General features: G+C 48.8%; 1 protein-coding gene across 1 annotated transcript in view; it reads right to left on the minus strand.

Moving 5' to 3' along the window:
• Positions 1-17,396, minus strand: part of LOC122542981 (serine/threonine-protein kinase 10-like) — a 52,952-nt gene that overhangs the window by 11,528 nt on the left and 24,028 nt on the right. Inside the window, exons 6-13 of the mRNA XM_043681126.1 lie at positions 15,289-15,483; positions 12,932-13,013; positions 12,631-12,750; positions 9,421-11,262; positions 6,279-6,500; positions 6,139-6,165; positions 4,409-4,539; positions 3,230-3,372 (exon numbers count right to left, since the gene is read on the minus strand). Coding sequence (XP_043537061.1) covers positions 3,230-3,372; positions 4,409-4,539; positions 6,139-6,165; positions 6,279-6,500; positions 9,421-11,262; positions 12,631-12,750; positions 12,932-13,013; positions 15,289-15,483 — 2,762 coding nt within the window. The remainder of the gene's footprint in view (positions 1-3,229; positions 3,373-4,408; positions 4,540-6,138; positions 6,166-6,278; positions 6,501-9,420; positions 11,263-12,630; positions 12,751-12,931; positions 13,014-15,288; positions 15,484-17,396) is intronic.

Below are 17,396 nucleotides of genomic sequence, written 5' to 3' on the forward strand. Positions count from 1 at the left end.
GGTTAGATACAGAGGAAAGCTCTCTCTCCCCCCACCCTATCACACACTCCCAGGGTTAGATACAGAGGAAAGCTCTCTCTCACCCCTCCCAATCGCACACTCCCAGGATTAGATGCAGAGGAAAGTTCTCTCTTCCCCCCTCCCCATCACACACTCCCACGGTTAGATACAGAGGAAAGCTCTCTCTACCCCCTCCCCATCACACACTCCCCAGGACAGGGTCAGTATGGGGTTCATTAAGTTATAGAGATGTACAGCACAGAAACAGACCCTTCGGTCCAATCCGTCCATGCCTACCCAGATATCCTAACCCAATCCAGTCCCACCTGCCAAGACCTGGCCCATATCCCTCCAAACCCTTCCTATTCATATACCCATCCAGATGCCTTTTAAATGTTGCAATTGTACTCACCTCCACCACTTCCTCTGGCAGATCATTCCAGACACATACCACCCTTTATGTGAAAAAGTTACCTCTTAGGTCCTTTTTATATCTTTCCCCTCTCACCCTAAACCTATGCCCTCTTGTTCTGGACTCCCCCATCCCAGGGAAAAGACTTTGTCTATTTTTCATATCAACGCCCCTCATGATTTTATAAACCTCTATAAAGTCTCCCCTCAGCCTCCAACGCTCCAGGGAAAACTGCCCATAGCCTATTCATCCTCTCCCTACTCAAATCCTCCAACCATGGCAACATCCTTGTAAATCCTTTCTGAACCCTTTCAAGTTTCACAACATCTTTCCGATATGAAGGAGACCAGAATTGCACACAATATTCCAACAGCGGCCAAACCAATGTCCTGTACAGTTGCAACATGACCTCCCAACTCCTGTACTAAATACTCCTACCAATAAAGGAAAGCATACCAAACGCCATCTTCACTATCCTATCTACCTGCAACTCCATTTTCAAGGAGCTATGAACCTGCACTCCAAGGTCTCTTTGTTCAGCAACACTCTCTAGTACCTGGCGATTAAGTGTATAAGTCCTGCTAAGATTTAATTCCCAAAATGCAGCACCTCGCATTTATCTAAATTAAACACCATCTGCCACTTCTCAGCCCATTGGCCCACCTGATCAAGATCCTGTTGTAATCTGAAGTCAGCTTCTTCGCTGTCCACTACACCTCCAATTTTGTTGTCATCAGCAAACTTACTAACTATACATCTTATTCTCACATCCAAATCATTTATATAAATGATGAAAAGTAGAGGACCCAGCACCGATCCTTGTGGCACTCCACTGGTCACAGGCCTCCAGTCTGAAAAACAACCCTCCACCACCACCCTCTGTCTTCTACCTTTGAGCCAGTTCTGTATCCAAATGGCTAGTTCTCCCTGTATTCCATGAGATCTAACCTTGCTAACCAGTCTCCCATGGGGAACCTTGTCGAACACCTTACTGAAGTCCGTATGGATGACTTCTCCCGCTCTGCTCTCATCAATTCTCTTTATTACTTCTTCAAAAAACTCAATCAAGTTTGTGAGACATGATTTCCCACGCACAAAGCCATGTTGACTAGCCCGAAACAGTCCTTGCCTTTCCAAATACATGTACATCCTGTCCCTCAGATTCCCTCCAACAACTTGCCCACCACCGAGGTCAGGCTCACCGGGCTATAGTTCCTTGGCTTGTCCTTACCACTTTTCTTAAACAGTGGCACCACGTTTGCCAACCTCCAGTCTTCCGGCACCTCACCTGTGACTATCGATGACACAAATATCTCAGTAAGACACCCAGCAACCACTACTCTAGCTTCCCACTGAGATCTAAGGGACACCTGATCAGGTCTTAGGGAGAGAATAGGGCCTCTCAAAGATCAGTAAGGCAGCCTTTGTGTGGAGCCACAGGAGATGGGGGAGATACTAAATGAGTACTTTGCATAAGTGTTTACTGTGGAAAAGGACTTAGAAGATATAGAATGTCAGGAAATAGATGGTGACATCTTGAAAAATGTCCATATCACAGAGGAGGAAGTGCTGGATGTCTTAAAATGCATAAAAATCTCCACGTTACCTAGAGTAAAGCTCCCTTTACACTGTCCCCCATCAAATAATCCCAGGACAGGGACAGTGCGGGATTAGATACATAGTAAAGCTCCCTCTACACTGTCCCCATCAAACAGTCCCCAGGACAGGGACAGCGCAAGGTTAGATACAGAGTAAAGCTCCCTCTGCACTGACCCGCCCATCAAACACTCCCAGGACAGGGACAGCACGGGGTTAGATACAGAGTAAAGCTCTCTCTACACTGTCCCCCCATCAAACACTCCTCGGACAGAGACAGCACGGGGTTAGATACAGAGTAAAGCTCTCTCTACACTGTCCTCCATCTAACACTCCCAGGACAGGGACAGCACGGGGTTGGATACAGCGTAAAGCTTTCTCTACACTGTCCCCCATCTAACACTCCCAGGACAGGGACAGCACGGGGTTAGATACAGCGTAAAGCTCTCTCTGTACTGTCCCCCACCAAACACTCCTCGGACAGAGACAGCACGGGTTAGATACAGAGTAAAGCTCCCTCTACACTGTCCCCCATCAAACACTCCCAGGACAGGGACAGCACAGGGTTAGATACAGAGTAAAGCTCTCTCTACACTGTACCCCATCAAACACTCCCAGGACAGGGACAGCACGGGGTTAGATACAGAGTAAAGCTCCCTCTACCCTGCCCCCATCAAACACCCCCAGGACAGGGACAGCACAGATAGATAAAGAGTAAAGCTCCCTCTACGCTGCCCCTCATCAAACACTCCAAGGACAGGGACAGCACGGGGTTAGATACAGACAGGGACAGCACGTGGTTAGATACAGAGTAAAGCTCTCTCTACACTGTCCCCCCATCAAACACTCCCAGGACAGGGACAGCACGGGGTTAGATACATAGTAAACCTCCCTCTACACTGTCCTCCATCAAACACTCCCAGGACAGGGACAGCTCGGGGTTAGATACAGAGTAAAGCTCCTTCCACTCTCTAACAAACGTGATGTTAAGGTGAAGGGGGAGCAAACAGTTAGATAATATCCACCTACGTTTGAAGGTTCGGGTTAGAAGGAAAGACTTTGGTGAGGCTGAGAGGGTCACCCTCACAGAGTCAGTCAGAGTGATGAGGCTCAAGCTCAGCAGGAAATGCACCCCTGGAGCCCACCAGCTTCTCCCTCAGCAAACAATCCTCACACCGCGTACACCCATCTCCCCCACCCCTCTGGTCCAGCCGCTCCCCTATCCCGCTGTCCGGCTCACCATCATTTCCTGCTCAATTTGGCGGATCATGTGCTCGCGTTGTTGCTGCAGCTTCTGGTCGAGTTGGCTTTGCAGACGCTGCTCCTCTTTCTGCAAGAGTCGGAGTTCCCGTAGCTCCTGTCGCCTGTTGCAAATCAGGTTAGAATCACACAATCCCACCAGCCCTTCGGCCCATTGAGTCCACACCGACCCTCCGAAGGACATCCCACCCAGACCCACCCCCTACCCTATCCCTGCAATCCTGCATGTCCCCCCATGACTAATCCATCTGGCCTGCACATTCCTGGGCACTACGGGACAATTCAGCATGGCCAATCCAACCGGAACGTGCGCAGCTTTGGACTGTTGGCGGAAACCCATGCAGACACTGGGGAGAACGTGCAAACTCCATGCAGACAATCTCCTGAAGCTGGAATCGAACCTGAGTCCCTGGCGCCGTGAGGCAGCAGTGCTAACCACTGAGCCACTGTGCCGCCTGTTACACCTCCGAATGCCTGGCCTGACAAGAGGGCGGGCTACGGGTACCAGATAGGGGTAGAGGGCATGGGAGTTACTGCCTCCTAACAAGTTCCACGTCCAGGCAAAGACAGGGCCAATAAACATAATCCATTTCCACTGGTCGGAGATTCCAGAATGAGGGAGCAGAGACTAAGAATTAGGGTGGAACTGTTCAGGAGAGATGTTGGGAATCCCTTCTACATACACAGAGGGTGGTAGCGATTTGGAACTCTCTTCCACAACCAGCAGTGGATGCTGGATCCAGTTGGTCATTTTAAATCGAAGATTTCATTGAGCAAAGAGATATGTGATCTCGAGTCTGGAGTTTGAGACCACAGATCAGCCATGATCTCGTTGAATGACGGAATTGTCACGAGGGGCTGAATGGCCTCCTCCTGCACCTACGTTCCTATAAGTTGGGTGGAGAGCAGAGAAAGAGCTTCCTGGCTATGCTTCAGAAATTGTCAACTGATCCACATCAATGAGTTACACAGAAGTGGCACAAGGGGACAGGAGAAAGCACACTCAGCCCCTCAGTGAACGAGCTCAATACCTCCAGCTGCCCTGGAGCGTGTCTTACCACTCCGAGCCCCTGGACAGGAGAGGGGGAAGGAGACATGGTTTTGGGGGCTATCGCGATCACAGTGTTGCGGGCTCCTTACCTGGCTGACCGCATGTCTCGGTCCTTCTTGTCATCCTCGCTGACCACCTTCGAGGTTGTGACGCTGACCTCCACGCCGTCTACCATGAATGTCCGGGTTTTCTTCAACGTCTTCCGTAGGGTGGGCCGATCCTGCAGGGCAGAGAGAGGGCAGTGCTTTTGTGGGCACCCTGCAATTCACACTTGACCTGCCGTGTCTGTGCCCAGCAACAAGACTGGCAGAAAGAAAGACAGCTCCCCAGAGTTTTATCACCGTCAGTTCCCCTCCCTTGTTCTAGTACCATCCCCTGGTAGTCGATGCTAAGCCATTGTACTTTCCTATTTTATACAAATCTCTGTAACACTGGGAGAAATGGTGGCACAGTTGTAATATCACTGGTCTAGTAAATCAGGGTAATTTGTTGGAGAGACATGGGTTTGAATGCTACCACGTCCAATTAGTTAATCAATTCTATTCACAGAATCCCACCAAGGGGAAGCAGGCCATTCATCCCACACTGACCCTACAAAGAGCAGGCCACCCCATTACTCCCCACTTCCCATGGCTAATCCACCTCGCCTCGCACATCCCTGGACACGATAGGCAATTTAACATGGCCAACCCACCTGACCAGCACAGCTTTGGACTGTGGGAGGAAACCCACACAGACACGGGGCGAATGTGCAAACTCCACGCAGACTGAGGCTAGAATCGAACCCAGGTCCTTGGCGCTGTGAGGCAGCAGCGCTAACCATTGGAAGTCATGAACACAATGTGGAATCGAAAGGTAACCATGACCAGGAGAACAATCACTGATTCTCATTAGTGCCCACCAGGATCGCTCATGTCCTTTACTTACCCGGCCTGGCCTGCATGTGACTCCAGGCCCAGGCTTGACTCTTAAATGCCCTCTCAAACAGCTTGGTAAGCCACTCAGTTCAAGGGCAGTTAGGATTGGGCAACAAATGGCAGCCTTGCCTTCGACAGCCACATCCCATGGAAGATTTAAAAAAGATATAACACCACCCTATTCTGTGTTGGTAAAATCTATCCTGTTTTGACACCATTACCTTGACTACGTGATTATCTCTCTGCCCGAATTAGTTTGCATAGTTTTAGATTGCTTATTACCCTCGTCATGTGACTGTGATGTTACTGCAGCCAATTGGTTTGTCTCTTACACCACCTTATTTTCGATTATTTGTAATTATTCCTCTGCCTTAATTAATGAGTTCATCCCTTCACTGGCTATTCAGCTGGCAACAGCTTACTCATAACCGTTTCTATTAATCTCCTGAACTCTTGGTTATCTGCAAAGACTTGTTATTCAGCCTGTCAACACTCCACTCACACTATCTGTTGGTATTCTGAACTACCTGCAATTATCTTGCCATGATCTCGCCGCCTATATATTCTGTGCCTGTGCGTCTCTCTCCACTTCGCCTGATGAAGGAGCAGGGCTCCAAAAGCTTGCAATCTTACATAAAGCTGCTGGAATATAACCTGGTGCCACGTGACTTCTGACTGAAAGAACAAAATTGAGAATTTGCACTTCGCTTTTGTTCATCACCGCACTCAAAGATGTAATTTTCTGCGGCATCTTTAACTAATCAAATCTCTAGTCTCTCGGGTCCTGGGCTTGCAGCCATGAGCTGAGCAGGGTGGCCCCGTGCCCTCCAAACGTCCCAAGCAAATGTGGAGAAGGAAACGCTGAACAGCTGGGGAGGGGGGTGCGGGGGGGAAGTACTCACTTGGTCCTCGAACAGGTCACACTGCATCTGGAAAAGGGGAGAGAAACGGTCAGCCACTGAGACGGTTGCTAAAATTGCAGGGGTTAAGGAAACAATAAAAATTGACAGCGCGAATGGAGAACGTTGTCAGACAGAGTCACCTGTTTGGAAAACACTGCACCAGAGCAAGGGGGGAATTCATTTGATTCGAATTCTTCAGCAGCAAATGGATAGGAACGTCTCCTCTCCCGGAACTCCACTTCTTGCGATTGGTCAGCCAGAGTATGAATACCAGCAGGCGGACAGTGTGCTTCTCGTTTCAGGGCAGTCAGGCCGTTCGCTTCGAACCTTCCTGTTTCCTTGGCAATGGCTGGACCGAGAATCTATTTTTTTTTTTAAAATGAACGAGAAGCTCAGCATTTTTTTGTTTCTGGTCACTCGCGCCTCAGTTCCCTCGGCCGAAAGCCAACTCCTCAGCCCCTGGATCGAGGAAATTCTGCCTTCTGCAACTCGTGTTGCCAGTTACCCTCCAACAGTGATTAATGTTTGGCTGTCAATTATATAAATGATTTCGATAGGAGTATAGAAGGTAGGGTTAGTACGTTTGTCGATGACACCACAATTGGTGGCCCAGTGAACAGCAAAAGAAGTCAGCTAAGATTACAAAGAGGTCTTTATCATTCAGGTCAATGGGCTGAGGTGTAGCAGTTGGAGTTTAATTTGGATAAGTGCCAGTTGCTGCATTTTGGTCAAACAAACAAGGGCAGGACTCATACAGTTAATTGTGACGTCTTGGGTAGTGTTGTAAACGGAGAGAACTTCGGGTTCAGGTACATAATCCTTTGAAGTTTGCATCACATGTCGATAGGATGTTTCATAGAATCCCTCCAGTGTGGAAACAGGCCCTCTGGCCCAATAATTCCACACCAACCCTCTGAAGAGTATCCTACCCAAAACCATTTCCCTACCCTACACTTACCCCTGACCCATGCGTCTAGCGTACACATGGCTGAACATTACGCGCAATTTAGCATGGCCAATTCACCTAATCTGCACATCTTGGGATTGTGGGAGGAAACCAGAGCACCCGGAGTAAACTCACGCAGGCACAGAGAGAATGTGAAAACTCCACACAGACAGTCGCCCTAGGTGAGAATTGAACCTGGGTCCCTGGCGCTGTGAGGCAGCAGTGCTAACCACTGAGCCACCGTGCCGCATGGCTCGTGTGCATGCTTTCATTCTCAGACCTTTGTGCATAGGAGCTGGGAAGTTATGTTGAAGTTGTACTGGAGTACTGTGTCCAGTTCTGGTCACCCTGTTATAGGAAGGATATTATTAAGCTGGACAGGGCTCAGAAGAGGTTTACCAGAACGTTACTGGAAATGGAGGGTTTGAGTTATGAGCAGAGGCTGGAACATTTTTCACTGGAGGTCGAAGTGTGGCCTTATTGAGGTTTATAAAATAATGAGGGGTAGAGATAAAATGAATGGCAGGTGGCTTTCCCCGAGGGTAAGGGATTTCAGGACTCGGGGGCATATTTTTAAGATGAGAGGAGAAAGATTCTAAAAAGGACATGAGATGCAATTCTTTTAAACAGAGAATGGTTTGTATGTGGAATGAACTTCCAGAGGAAGACATGGATGTGGGTATAGTTATAACATTTCAAAGACATTTCAGGAAGTACATGGATAGGAAAGGTTTGGAGGGATATGGGCCGAACACATGCAGGTGGGACCAGTTTAGTTTGGGATCTTTCTCGGCATGGACTGGTTGGACCAAAGGATTTGTTTCCGTGCTGTATGACGCTCTGACTCTGTAAGTGAGCGGTTTCACAATCCAGTGACAGTCACTACTGGTTGTAGTAGACAGGAAGATGGTGGGAGGAGGATGGGAGAAAGGCAGGAGCTTGCATTATGCTGCATATTCACGACCAGCAGATGTCTCAAAACACGTGAACTGCCGCTGACATACTTTTTTTCAATGATGCACTGTTACTGTTATGAGGTAGGGCATGTGACAGCCAAATTACACACATCAAGCTCCCACAAACAGAAATGACACCACGACTGGGTGTTTGATGAGGGGCAGACATTGGCTGGGGGGAGCTCTAAGTGGAAAGGATCTTTTGCCAACATTTTTACATCCGAATTCCATTTTGCTGCACCTAGAAATCTTTTGGACGGCTCAGTAATTAGCACTGATGCCTCACAGTGCTCGGGACCTGGGTTCGATTTCAGACTGCTTGTGTGGATTCTGCATATTCTCCCCGTATCTGCCCGCGTTTCCTCTGGGTGCTCCAGTTTCCTCCTACAGTCCATAGATGTGCAGGTTAGGGTGGATTGGCCGTGCTAAATTGCTCCATAATGTCCAGGGATATGCAGGCTAGGTGGGTCATCTATGGGAAATGCAGGAATGGGGTAGGTCTGGGTGTGATGCTCTTCAGAGGGTCGGTGTGCACTCGATGGGCTGAATGGCCTCTTTCTGCACTGTAGGGATTCTATGATTCTCAGGGCAGGTGGGGCCTCTCATGTGAGAGAGGGCTCTGTTGGAAGTACTCACAACTCTTTGTCACTCCATGTCCCAATCCATGGCCTGAGCACTAAATCAAAGCTGATTCTCCCAGTGCAGCACTGAGGGAGAGCTATACTGTCAGAGGTGCTGTCTTGTGGATATTTGAATCCACTCCAAGGGGTTTAAATGACTCCAATGTCATCGTATCGAAAAGGAGTTCTCTCCCAGTATCCCTGAACCAACATCACAAGAGAGGAGGTGATAACCTAGTGGTATTATCGCTAGACTATTAATGCAGGTAATGCTTTGGGGATCTGGATTCAAATCCTACCACAGCAGGAATTTTAATTGAATAATAATCTAGAATTACAAGAGTACTGATGTTCATTGTCAGGAAAAATCCACCTGGTTCACTCATGCCCTTCAGGGAGGGAAATCTGCCATACTTATGTGGTCTGGCCGATATGTGACTGCAGACCAGCAGCAACTGCCTTTTGAAGTGACTTGGCTAGTTACTTAATTCAAAGGTAACTAGGGGTGGGCAATAAATGATGGCCAGCCAGTGACACCCACAAGTGAATTAAAACCAAAAATTGCCCCAGTGAGATGTTTGTGGAATCTTCCTGTGCACAAATTGGCCCAAAGGTGACAGACTAACAGTGACTTACACCTGAAAGCTAATTCACGGGCGTGTAAAGCAATGCTGATAGGTGCTACATAAATGCAAGTTCCTTTTTCTTTCAAACCCATGAAGCCGAGCATCACCCTTTTGCATTGATTTGGAAACTCTACCTGTGTCGGTGGGACTTGGCGGTCTGGAGTATCTTCGCCAGGCGAGACGTTGCCGATCTCAGCCTCGTCTCTTGGCTGGTTCTCCTGCTGTTCTCCCTGGTTATCAGCGGATTCCTCCTCACAGTCCACACATTCATCTCCCAGTCCTCCCTCAGCTGAAGCTTTGGTCCCCTCGCCCGAACTGTCCGCCTCTTCAACAAAGTCTGTGCTGCTGAAGGAGCCTGTGTCTTTCAGGAGGCCGGACGTGACTCCCTTCTCTTCCGTGCTGTGTGCCTCCCATCCCCGTTCATCAGCCACCACCCGGTTGATGAGTTCATTGACAACGCAGGTTGCAATGGCGACATCATCGCTCCGGCTGCACGAAGCTTCCTCAGCTTCAGTTAGACCGTCACATCCCCCCTCTGTGATATCCTCATCGTCAGCTCGTGGCTGGTCTTCAGTTTGAGGCTCCATCTGTTCTTCACACTTGACTGGCTTGGGTCCTTCAGCCGTGATGCTCCCTTCACTTCTCTCCGCCACCGCCATCTTCTCCGTTGAAGCCTCTCCCACGTCTGCAATCTCCACCAAGTGACTCCCTGCCTCTTCGAACTGAAGCGATTCAGTCGACTCTCCGCTGCCACTACTCGGCATGAGACCTGAGGACGGCGCCCCGGTCATTTCCACCATCAGGATGGAATCGGGCAGGCTGTCACTTGCTTCCTCGAAAACAAATTCTTCCGCTATCGTGTCTTCCAGCACACCAGCTGCAGGCTCCATGCACACACATGGCAACAACTCAGCATTTTCCCCATCAATCCTTGCAACCTTGTCGGACAGCAGTGCAGCATCCTGTTGGTGTGGACCCTTCTCATTAGGGGACTGTGTGCAAGTGATTGATGTTTCTTCCTTCAGATCCTGCCCACTGACTTGGCAACCTTGGAAAGTCTCTGCTCCTTCTGCAACAGAGAAGGTTTCACCTTCCACATAGGAAGTGCCCTGATCCATTGCTCTGGTTTCAGCCTTCCCGGGTTCAAAGGGGCACAAGGGGGTCTCTCCTGGTGTTGGCGCTTCACTAATATCTTCAAGTGCTCCAACAGGCTCCAGACCTGTTGGGCTCCTCCCAGGGTGGATATCTGCTACTGGAGGATCCTCCGCCGATTCTGTGGCTTCTATCAATGGGCCGTCCATACCGTCCTCCTCACTTTCTGTCTTCCCAAATAATGCTGTTGGCATCTCCACCTCTGCTGTCGCCTCTCCTCCTGAAGGTGTTGGGCTGGTAGGTCCTGTACTTGCGTTTTCATTGCTCGTCCTCAGCTCTTCATCGTTCAGTCCCGGTTCGATCACTTCATCGGTGGAGTCTTCAGCTGGTGTGAGCCCAGGGGCTTCCAAGTCTGCTCCCCGTTCTTTGTTTGCCACAGGCTCAGATCCCTCACTAGCATTGCTGGGGTTGGCGGCCTTCAGCTCCGCCTCACTCAGGTGAGCACTGCGATCCTTTCCGTCCGGCCCGGTTTCTCCTGGTGGGCTCGCCAGAAGCTCATCGGCTCTTCGAGCACCGTCCGTGAGATCGGATCTTACGGCTGAGGTCTCCGACTGGAGCTCCCCAGCCATTTCCTCCTCAGCCTCACCGAGGCTGCCATCCAGCACTGTGAGTTCCTCGCTTTCCGTGACCGTCCCCGACTCAGTGTTAGCGGCCGAAGGTTCTGCTGACTCGTCTGTGCTGCCCAAGGTGGGGCTGCCAGTCCGGCCCTGAGCCACAGGCTCCTTGCTTCTTGTCTCTTCCTCCAGAGGTGTCTTGGTGAGGTCCATTGGAGACTGGTCCTCTATGTTGATTGCACTATCAGAACCCAGCTGGTTTGCCAGAGCCTGTGGGGAGAAGATTACAAAGTACATCTCTTGAAAACAATGGGATTAAAGTGGCTGGAAGTGTGTCAGAAAATGAAAGACTTTAATATGCATTAGAACCTTATTCTGTTCCACTGATAGTGGGATCCAATCCTTTCAAATGTTCAACTTAAACAGAGCAACAATTGAATTCACACACGAGTTGAATTTGACAATAACTCTGTGCTGAACTCATGCAAATGGATAGCTCTTGACAGAAGGGTGTTTGGAGATCATGCCTTGCCTTTGTCAATTGAGTTAAACTTCACAGTTTTGGTCTCAGGGTAGGACTCAGCCTCACTCACTGCGAGTGAGAGAGGGAAAACGAAAGGGAGAGAAAGCTGGGTAAGTCTCGGGATAAGAGGCTGATCATTTCTGGAAAAAAACCTGCAGAATACCCCAACACAAAGGTTCTTGACAGGGCTGTCCTTGTACATGGAAGTCAGAACTTTGGCACAATGGTGCAGCAGGTAATCAGGAAGGGCAAATAAAATGTTGGCCCTTACCTCAAGGCGGTTGGAGTATAAGAGTAGGGAAGTCTTACTGCAACTGGACAAGGAACTGTTGAGACCACATCTGGAGCACAGAGATCAGTTTCGGTTCCCTTTAAGGAAAGATATCATTTCACTGGAGCCAGTCCAGAGAAGGTTCACTGGGATGGAGGGGCTGTCTTATCAGCAAAGGCTAAACAGGTTGGGACTGTACTCAGTGGAGTTTGCAAGAATGAGAGGTGATCTCAATGAAACATATGAAGGGGCTTGACAGGGTCAATGCTGAGAGGATGTCTCTCCCTCATGGGAGAGTCTGGGACCAGACGGCACACTCTCAGAGTAAAGGGACGCCAACTGAAGACTCAGATGAGGTGGAATTTCTTCTCTCAGAGGGTTGGGGGTCTTTGGAACTTCCTTCCACACAGAGCTGTGGGGCCGATCCCTATTTAAGGCTGAGATCGATAGATTCTTGATCAGTCGACATGTGGAATGTCAAATTGATCATGATGTTTACTGCATGGCAGAGCATGAGTGAGGGGCCAAATGGTCTATTCCTGTTCCTATTTCGTCTGTTGTTGTGGACTGCAATGAAAAGGAATTTCTTCAGTCGGAACGTGGTGAATCTCCTTCCCTGGAGGATTGCAGAGACTCCATTCCTGAATGTGTTTTAAAGCCAGGGCAGACAGAATGTTGGCCTCTTGGGGGATCAGAGGACCCAGGGTGCGGGCAGCAATATGGAGATGGATCTGAAGATGGTACTGAATGGTGGGACGGACACGACGGGCCGAATGGACCACTTCTCCCGCCTCTGTTTCTTACATTACACTCCACTTAACAGTGACCAACTCGTCAAAAGTACCTCCGTATGATCATCATTGTCATCCTTGCCTTCCTCGATCTCCTCCATCACCTCGGCCTTGGCTTCGGCTATCAGCTCTCGGATTGGCTTGTTGCTGGCCACCGCGGCTACAAAAGGGTGCTGGGGGGGAGACAGGGCAGGGCGTTAACGAGGGTCGGGGCGCCGAAGTCGCTCCCCACCCAGAATCGTCTGGTTGCTGCATGAGTAAACATTTTCGTCAATCTCAGTCACCAAAGCTGTGCAGGGAGCAGGCTTGGCATCCAAAGCTATAACCCGGGGGAACTGGGAAAGAAATACTCACCTGGAGAAGCTGCTTTACACACCATCGCACGTCGACATTTCTTTCCAAAGCTTTTCGTAAGAAATCCTTAAAATCTGGTGACCTGGGAATTCAAAAAGCACGTGTTTGTCACTGGGAAGACTGAGGTCATTTCTGTCCTGCCCTGGTTCAGACTCTTGTCTCCTAGCTGCTTCTCCTGGACATTTCTGAGATGCAGCCAGCCCCTTTCTCACATCTGGAAACCCCTCTCCACCAGCTTCTGACCTCATATCCTGAGGAGCACCTATTTCCAACTCCTTAATACCACCTGATTTCATCTGTCTCTGTTTGCCCGCAGCCAAGATCCTCACTCACACCTTGTTTACCTCTACATTTCACCCTCCTTAAACATGAGGTCATTGAAAACCATTGCCCGTTCCTCTATCGGCCCCCACCCAGTTAGTCATAGAAACCCATTAGCGTAGACAGAGACCATTCAGTCCATGTAGTCTGCATCAACCTTCCAGGGGAATGTGAGGATTGCAGATCCTGGAGATCAGAGTCGGGTGTGTGGTGCTGGAAAAGCACAGCAGGTCAGGCATCCCTGTAATCCACATTTCCACCCAGCCTGCACAACCTTGGACAATTTAGCATGGCCAATCCACCCTGTCCTGCACATTGTTGGACTGTTGGAGGAAAGTGGAGCACCCGGAAGAAACACACGCAGACACGGGGGGGGAGAATATGCAAACTGCACACAGACAGTCACCCAGTGCTAGTCCCTGGCACTGTGAGGCAGCAGTGCTCACCACTGAGCCACTGCGCTGCCCTGCAACATATGGGTTTTAAAATTATTCTCAAAGCTCTTCATGGCCTCAGCCCCTCCTGACTTCTGTAATCTCCACCAATCACGAGCATTATTTGGGGCAGGAGATTCAGGGGGGAATTTGGGAAAAACCGTTCTCACTCAGTGTGTGATGGGAATCTGGAATGCACTGCCTGGGAAGGTAGTGGAGGCTGGCAACCTTACAAACGTTTTAAAAAGTAATTGGATGAGCACCTCAAATATCATAACATTTGAGGATATGGGACAAGTGCAGGAAGTTGGGATTAGTGTGCTTTTAGCAGGAGTTATGTCTGTGTAGACTCGATAGGCCGAGGGGCCTTTTTAACGCTGTATGGATCTAAACCCCTCTGAGATTTCTGCAATCCTCTACCTCTGGTGGCTGCACCTTCAGATACCTGGACCTCTGAGCTGCAGAATTCTCTGCCGACGTCTCTCCACCTCTCTCCCTGACTCTCCACCTTTAACAGGGTCCTCAAAATCGTCCTTTTTGACCAAACTGTTGGCTGCCTGACCTACTATCTCCTCACGCTCCTCTAACTCAAATCACACTGCTGCGAAGTTCCTTGGGAACGTTTTCATTTCACTTACATACAAAGGCCAACTCTGCTCGCTGACGATTCACACAGCAATTGACTTCAAAATGAATCGTTTGGCAACCCGTGTTTACACCATCATGCACAAACACAAGCAGACAATGCTGGAGCAATTCAGCAGGTCTGGCAGCATCTGTGGAGAGCGGGAGACGCCTATACAGTACAACCTTGAATATCTGAATGAGATGGATGGGAAGTATTTTCAGGTAACTGATCGTTGGAGTAACTGATCTGATCGTAAACAAGCAGTACGTTATGAGTGCCGGTCATTCAGCAACACACGCCATAATGCCATTTATCTGATAACTGATTTGATTGTAAACAAGCAGTAATTTGAGTACCGGTTATTGAACATGCCTCAGTTATCTGGCAATGCACACCAAGTGGGCGGCACGGTGGCACAGTGGTTAGCACTGCTGCCTCACAGCGCCTGAGACCCGGGTTCATTTCCCGCCTCAGGCGACTGACTGTGTGGAGTTTGCACGTTCTCCCCGTGTCTGCGTGGGTTTCCTCCGGGTGCTCCGGTTTCCTCCCACAGTCCAAAAGATGTGCAGGGTCAGGTGAATTGGCCATGCTAAATTGCCCGTAGTGTTAGGTAAATGTATGGGTGAGTTTCGCTTCGGCGGGTCGGTGTGGACTTGTTGGGCCGAAGGGCCTGTTTCCACACTGTAATGTAATCTAATCTAATAATGCCGCTTAACTAATAACTGAATGCTGAATTGCCTAATGCCGCTTTTACAGGACCTTGAGATCCTGTTCGGATCATTGACGTTCGGATAACTGAGGTTGTACTATATATCCAAGTCTCCACAGATGCTGCCAGACCTGCTGAGTTTCTCCAGTGCTGTCTACTCCCAGTTCAGGCCCAGCCTCCCTTTTAGACTTCAGTCCAGACATCCCACAGTGCTGCTGTACATGTAAAGCCAGAGGAACGGGGAATGTATCAAGCTGCTGAGTACCATCGAGAAGGTTGGGACAGAGTCGGAGGGGGCGCCTTGGTGATCTTCAGGAGGACCCGCATGGGGTTCAGCTCATGGTGTGGTGGCTCCATCTCCGCCAACTCAATCAGCGTGATTCCCAGAGACCAGACATCGGCCTTATGGTCGTAAGGTGCATCCTTTGAAGTCTCACACTGGACAACCTCAGGGGCCATCCTAAACGAGAAGAAGACTAACTGAGAGGAGAAAGTGCTGCATACGTTCGTACACATCAGGCAAGGACAAAACCTGATTTTGAGCAATCTCCTCCAAGTCTTAAGTTCCCACAACAGAATAGATACCAGACTAACTAAATTCCTCAAGGAAAGCAGAAATATGCTTTGGATGTTGTGTGGACCAGACCGCCTCAGGATATTTTAAGAAGGTAGCCAAGATGCTAACATTTTCTTATTTTAAAGATAAATGTGAAGTGCTGTGTTCCAGGTGCAATTCAATTGGTCAAACTACTCAAAGATAAGGAAAATACAATTTATTCAAACACTTCAGTTAAAATCAACAAAAGAAAGAAGAACTTGGAATAACATAAGTCTATTGGAAAACTTAACAGAACAATAGATGTAGTAACTGTTACTAATTAACTGTTCCAAGACAGTAACATCCCATAAAGACACCCTGTGGCAAAAAGGCAGATTCAGAAAACATATTTTGTCTCACATGCAATCCAGCAGCCCAGGAAAAGAACCTCCCAGCTTTTGGCTGTAATCAAGAGAGAAAAAAATAGCTTCCACTTCAAGATCCCAACAGTGACCACTGCATAAACTATGAACTAAAAATCCCTGGTTCTGTGGGTGGGAGCTTGACCACACCCATTCAGGCTGCTTCTATTGTTCCAGCTTTTAAAAATAACCCAAAGCTTCACAAGTTTTTTATCTTCTCATAGACTGTTCAGCACCTGTCTCCCAATTTCTTTCTCTAAAAGAAACCAGGTCAAAACACACCTCTTAAACCTATAGCATTGTCGCACAATATTTAACCCAAGCTCTGCAATGGTAGAATAGCAAATGTTAACAGGGATTTATCGCCCAATTGTTACACAATGTATCCTCATGTACAGGATTAACCTGCTCACCAAAGACTTGAACAAGAGTTCTCGCATTGAGAAATGCCACACTAAGCAGTCCATGTATCAAAAAATGCGCCAGGAAACAGAAATTCAAGTGTTGTCAAGGCTTTTGCCTTGAACCTTGTATATAGCTGGGGGATATGACAGGCTAATTAGGAACTGTTTCCTGCTCAGATGAAAAGGCTGATTTGAACCACATCTCAGTATAAATTGAGGAAATAGCTCCCTATTCCCTTGACAGCTGCCTGCTGTAAGGTCAGCACTAACACCGAAGATAACATTTTCAATCTATCAATCTTGTTCTATGACCAAGACCTTGTTTGGAATTCAAGTCCCACAGCAACATTACAACAGCGCTCTCCTTGAGTGTGTTGGCGTGCCTGTGGGAGTTCACTTTCGTGCAAACTCTGGAGGATACAGAATGCTGCCAACTTCCTCTTTGCCAGAATACTGATGATGATTCCTTTAAGTCCACTGACAGCTCTTCACTCTGAGCTGGTCAATCTTCGTATACAGTGAAAAGAGTGGCTGTCGTTTGACAATGCTTCTGCCATGCTGCCACAGTCATGCTCATCTCATCCACCCCTCTCATGCCAACACAACTCCATTGCTTCCCATGCCACACCTGCTCAATCTCATCCTGTCCCACACTGAAAGAATCTCTCCAGCCTGGTATGGGGGCATGGGTTTTTGGTTTTCGAAAGAGCCCTCAACCCATCACAACCAGATTATTCCGCTACTGAGGGATCATTTTGGCACATTTACAGGGCACTCTTACATTGTAATACCACCATGGGCATTTTCATGCCCACCTGAGAGGCCACATCTCATGTGAAAGACAGCACACGCAACAGGAGCAGTGCTGCCTCAGGCTGGTTTTTCACTGCAGATATTTATGATCAAGAAAGTGGAGTCTCAGGTAGATAGGATAGTGAAGAGGGCGTTTGATATGCTTTCCTTTATTGGTCGGTGCATTGATTATGGGAGTTGGGAGGTCATGTTGCAG

This window comes from Chiloscyllium plagiosum, chromosome 42 (genome assembly GCF_004010195.1).
Source record: "Chiloscyllium plagiosum isolate BGI_BamShark_2017 chromosome 42, ASM401019v2, whole genome shotgun sequence".
NCBI lineage: Eukaryota > Metazoa > Chordata > Chondrichthyes > Orectolobiformes > Hemiscylliidae > Chiloscyllium > Chiloscyllium plagiosum.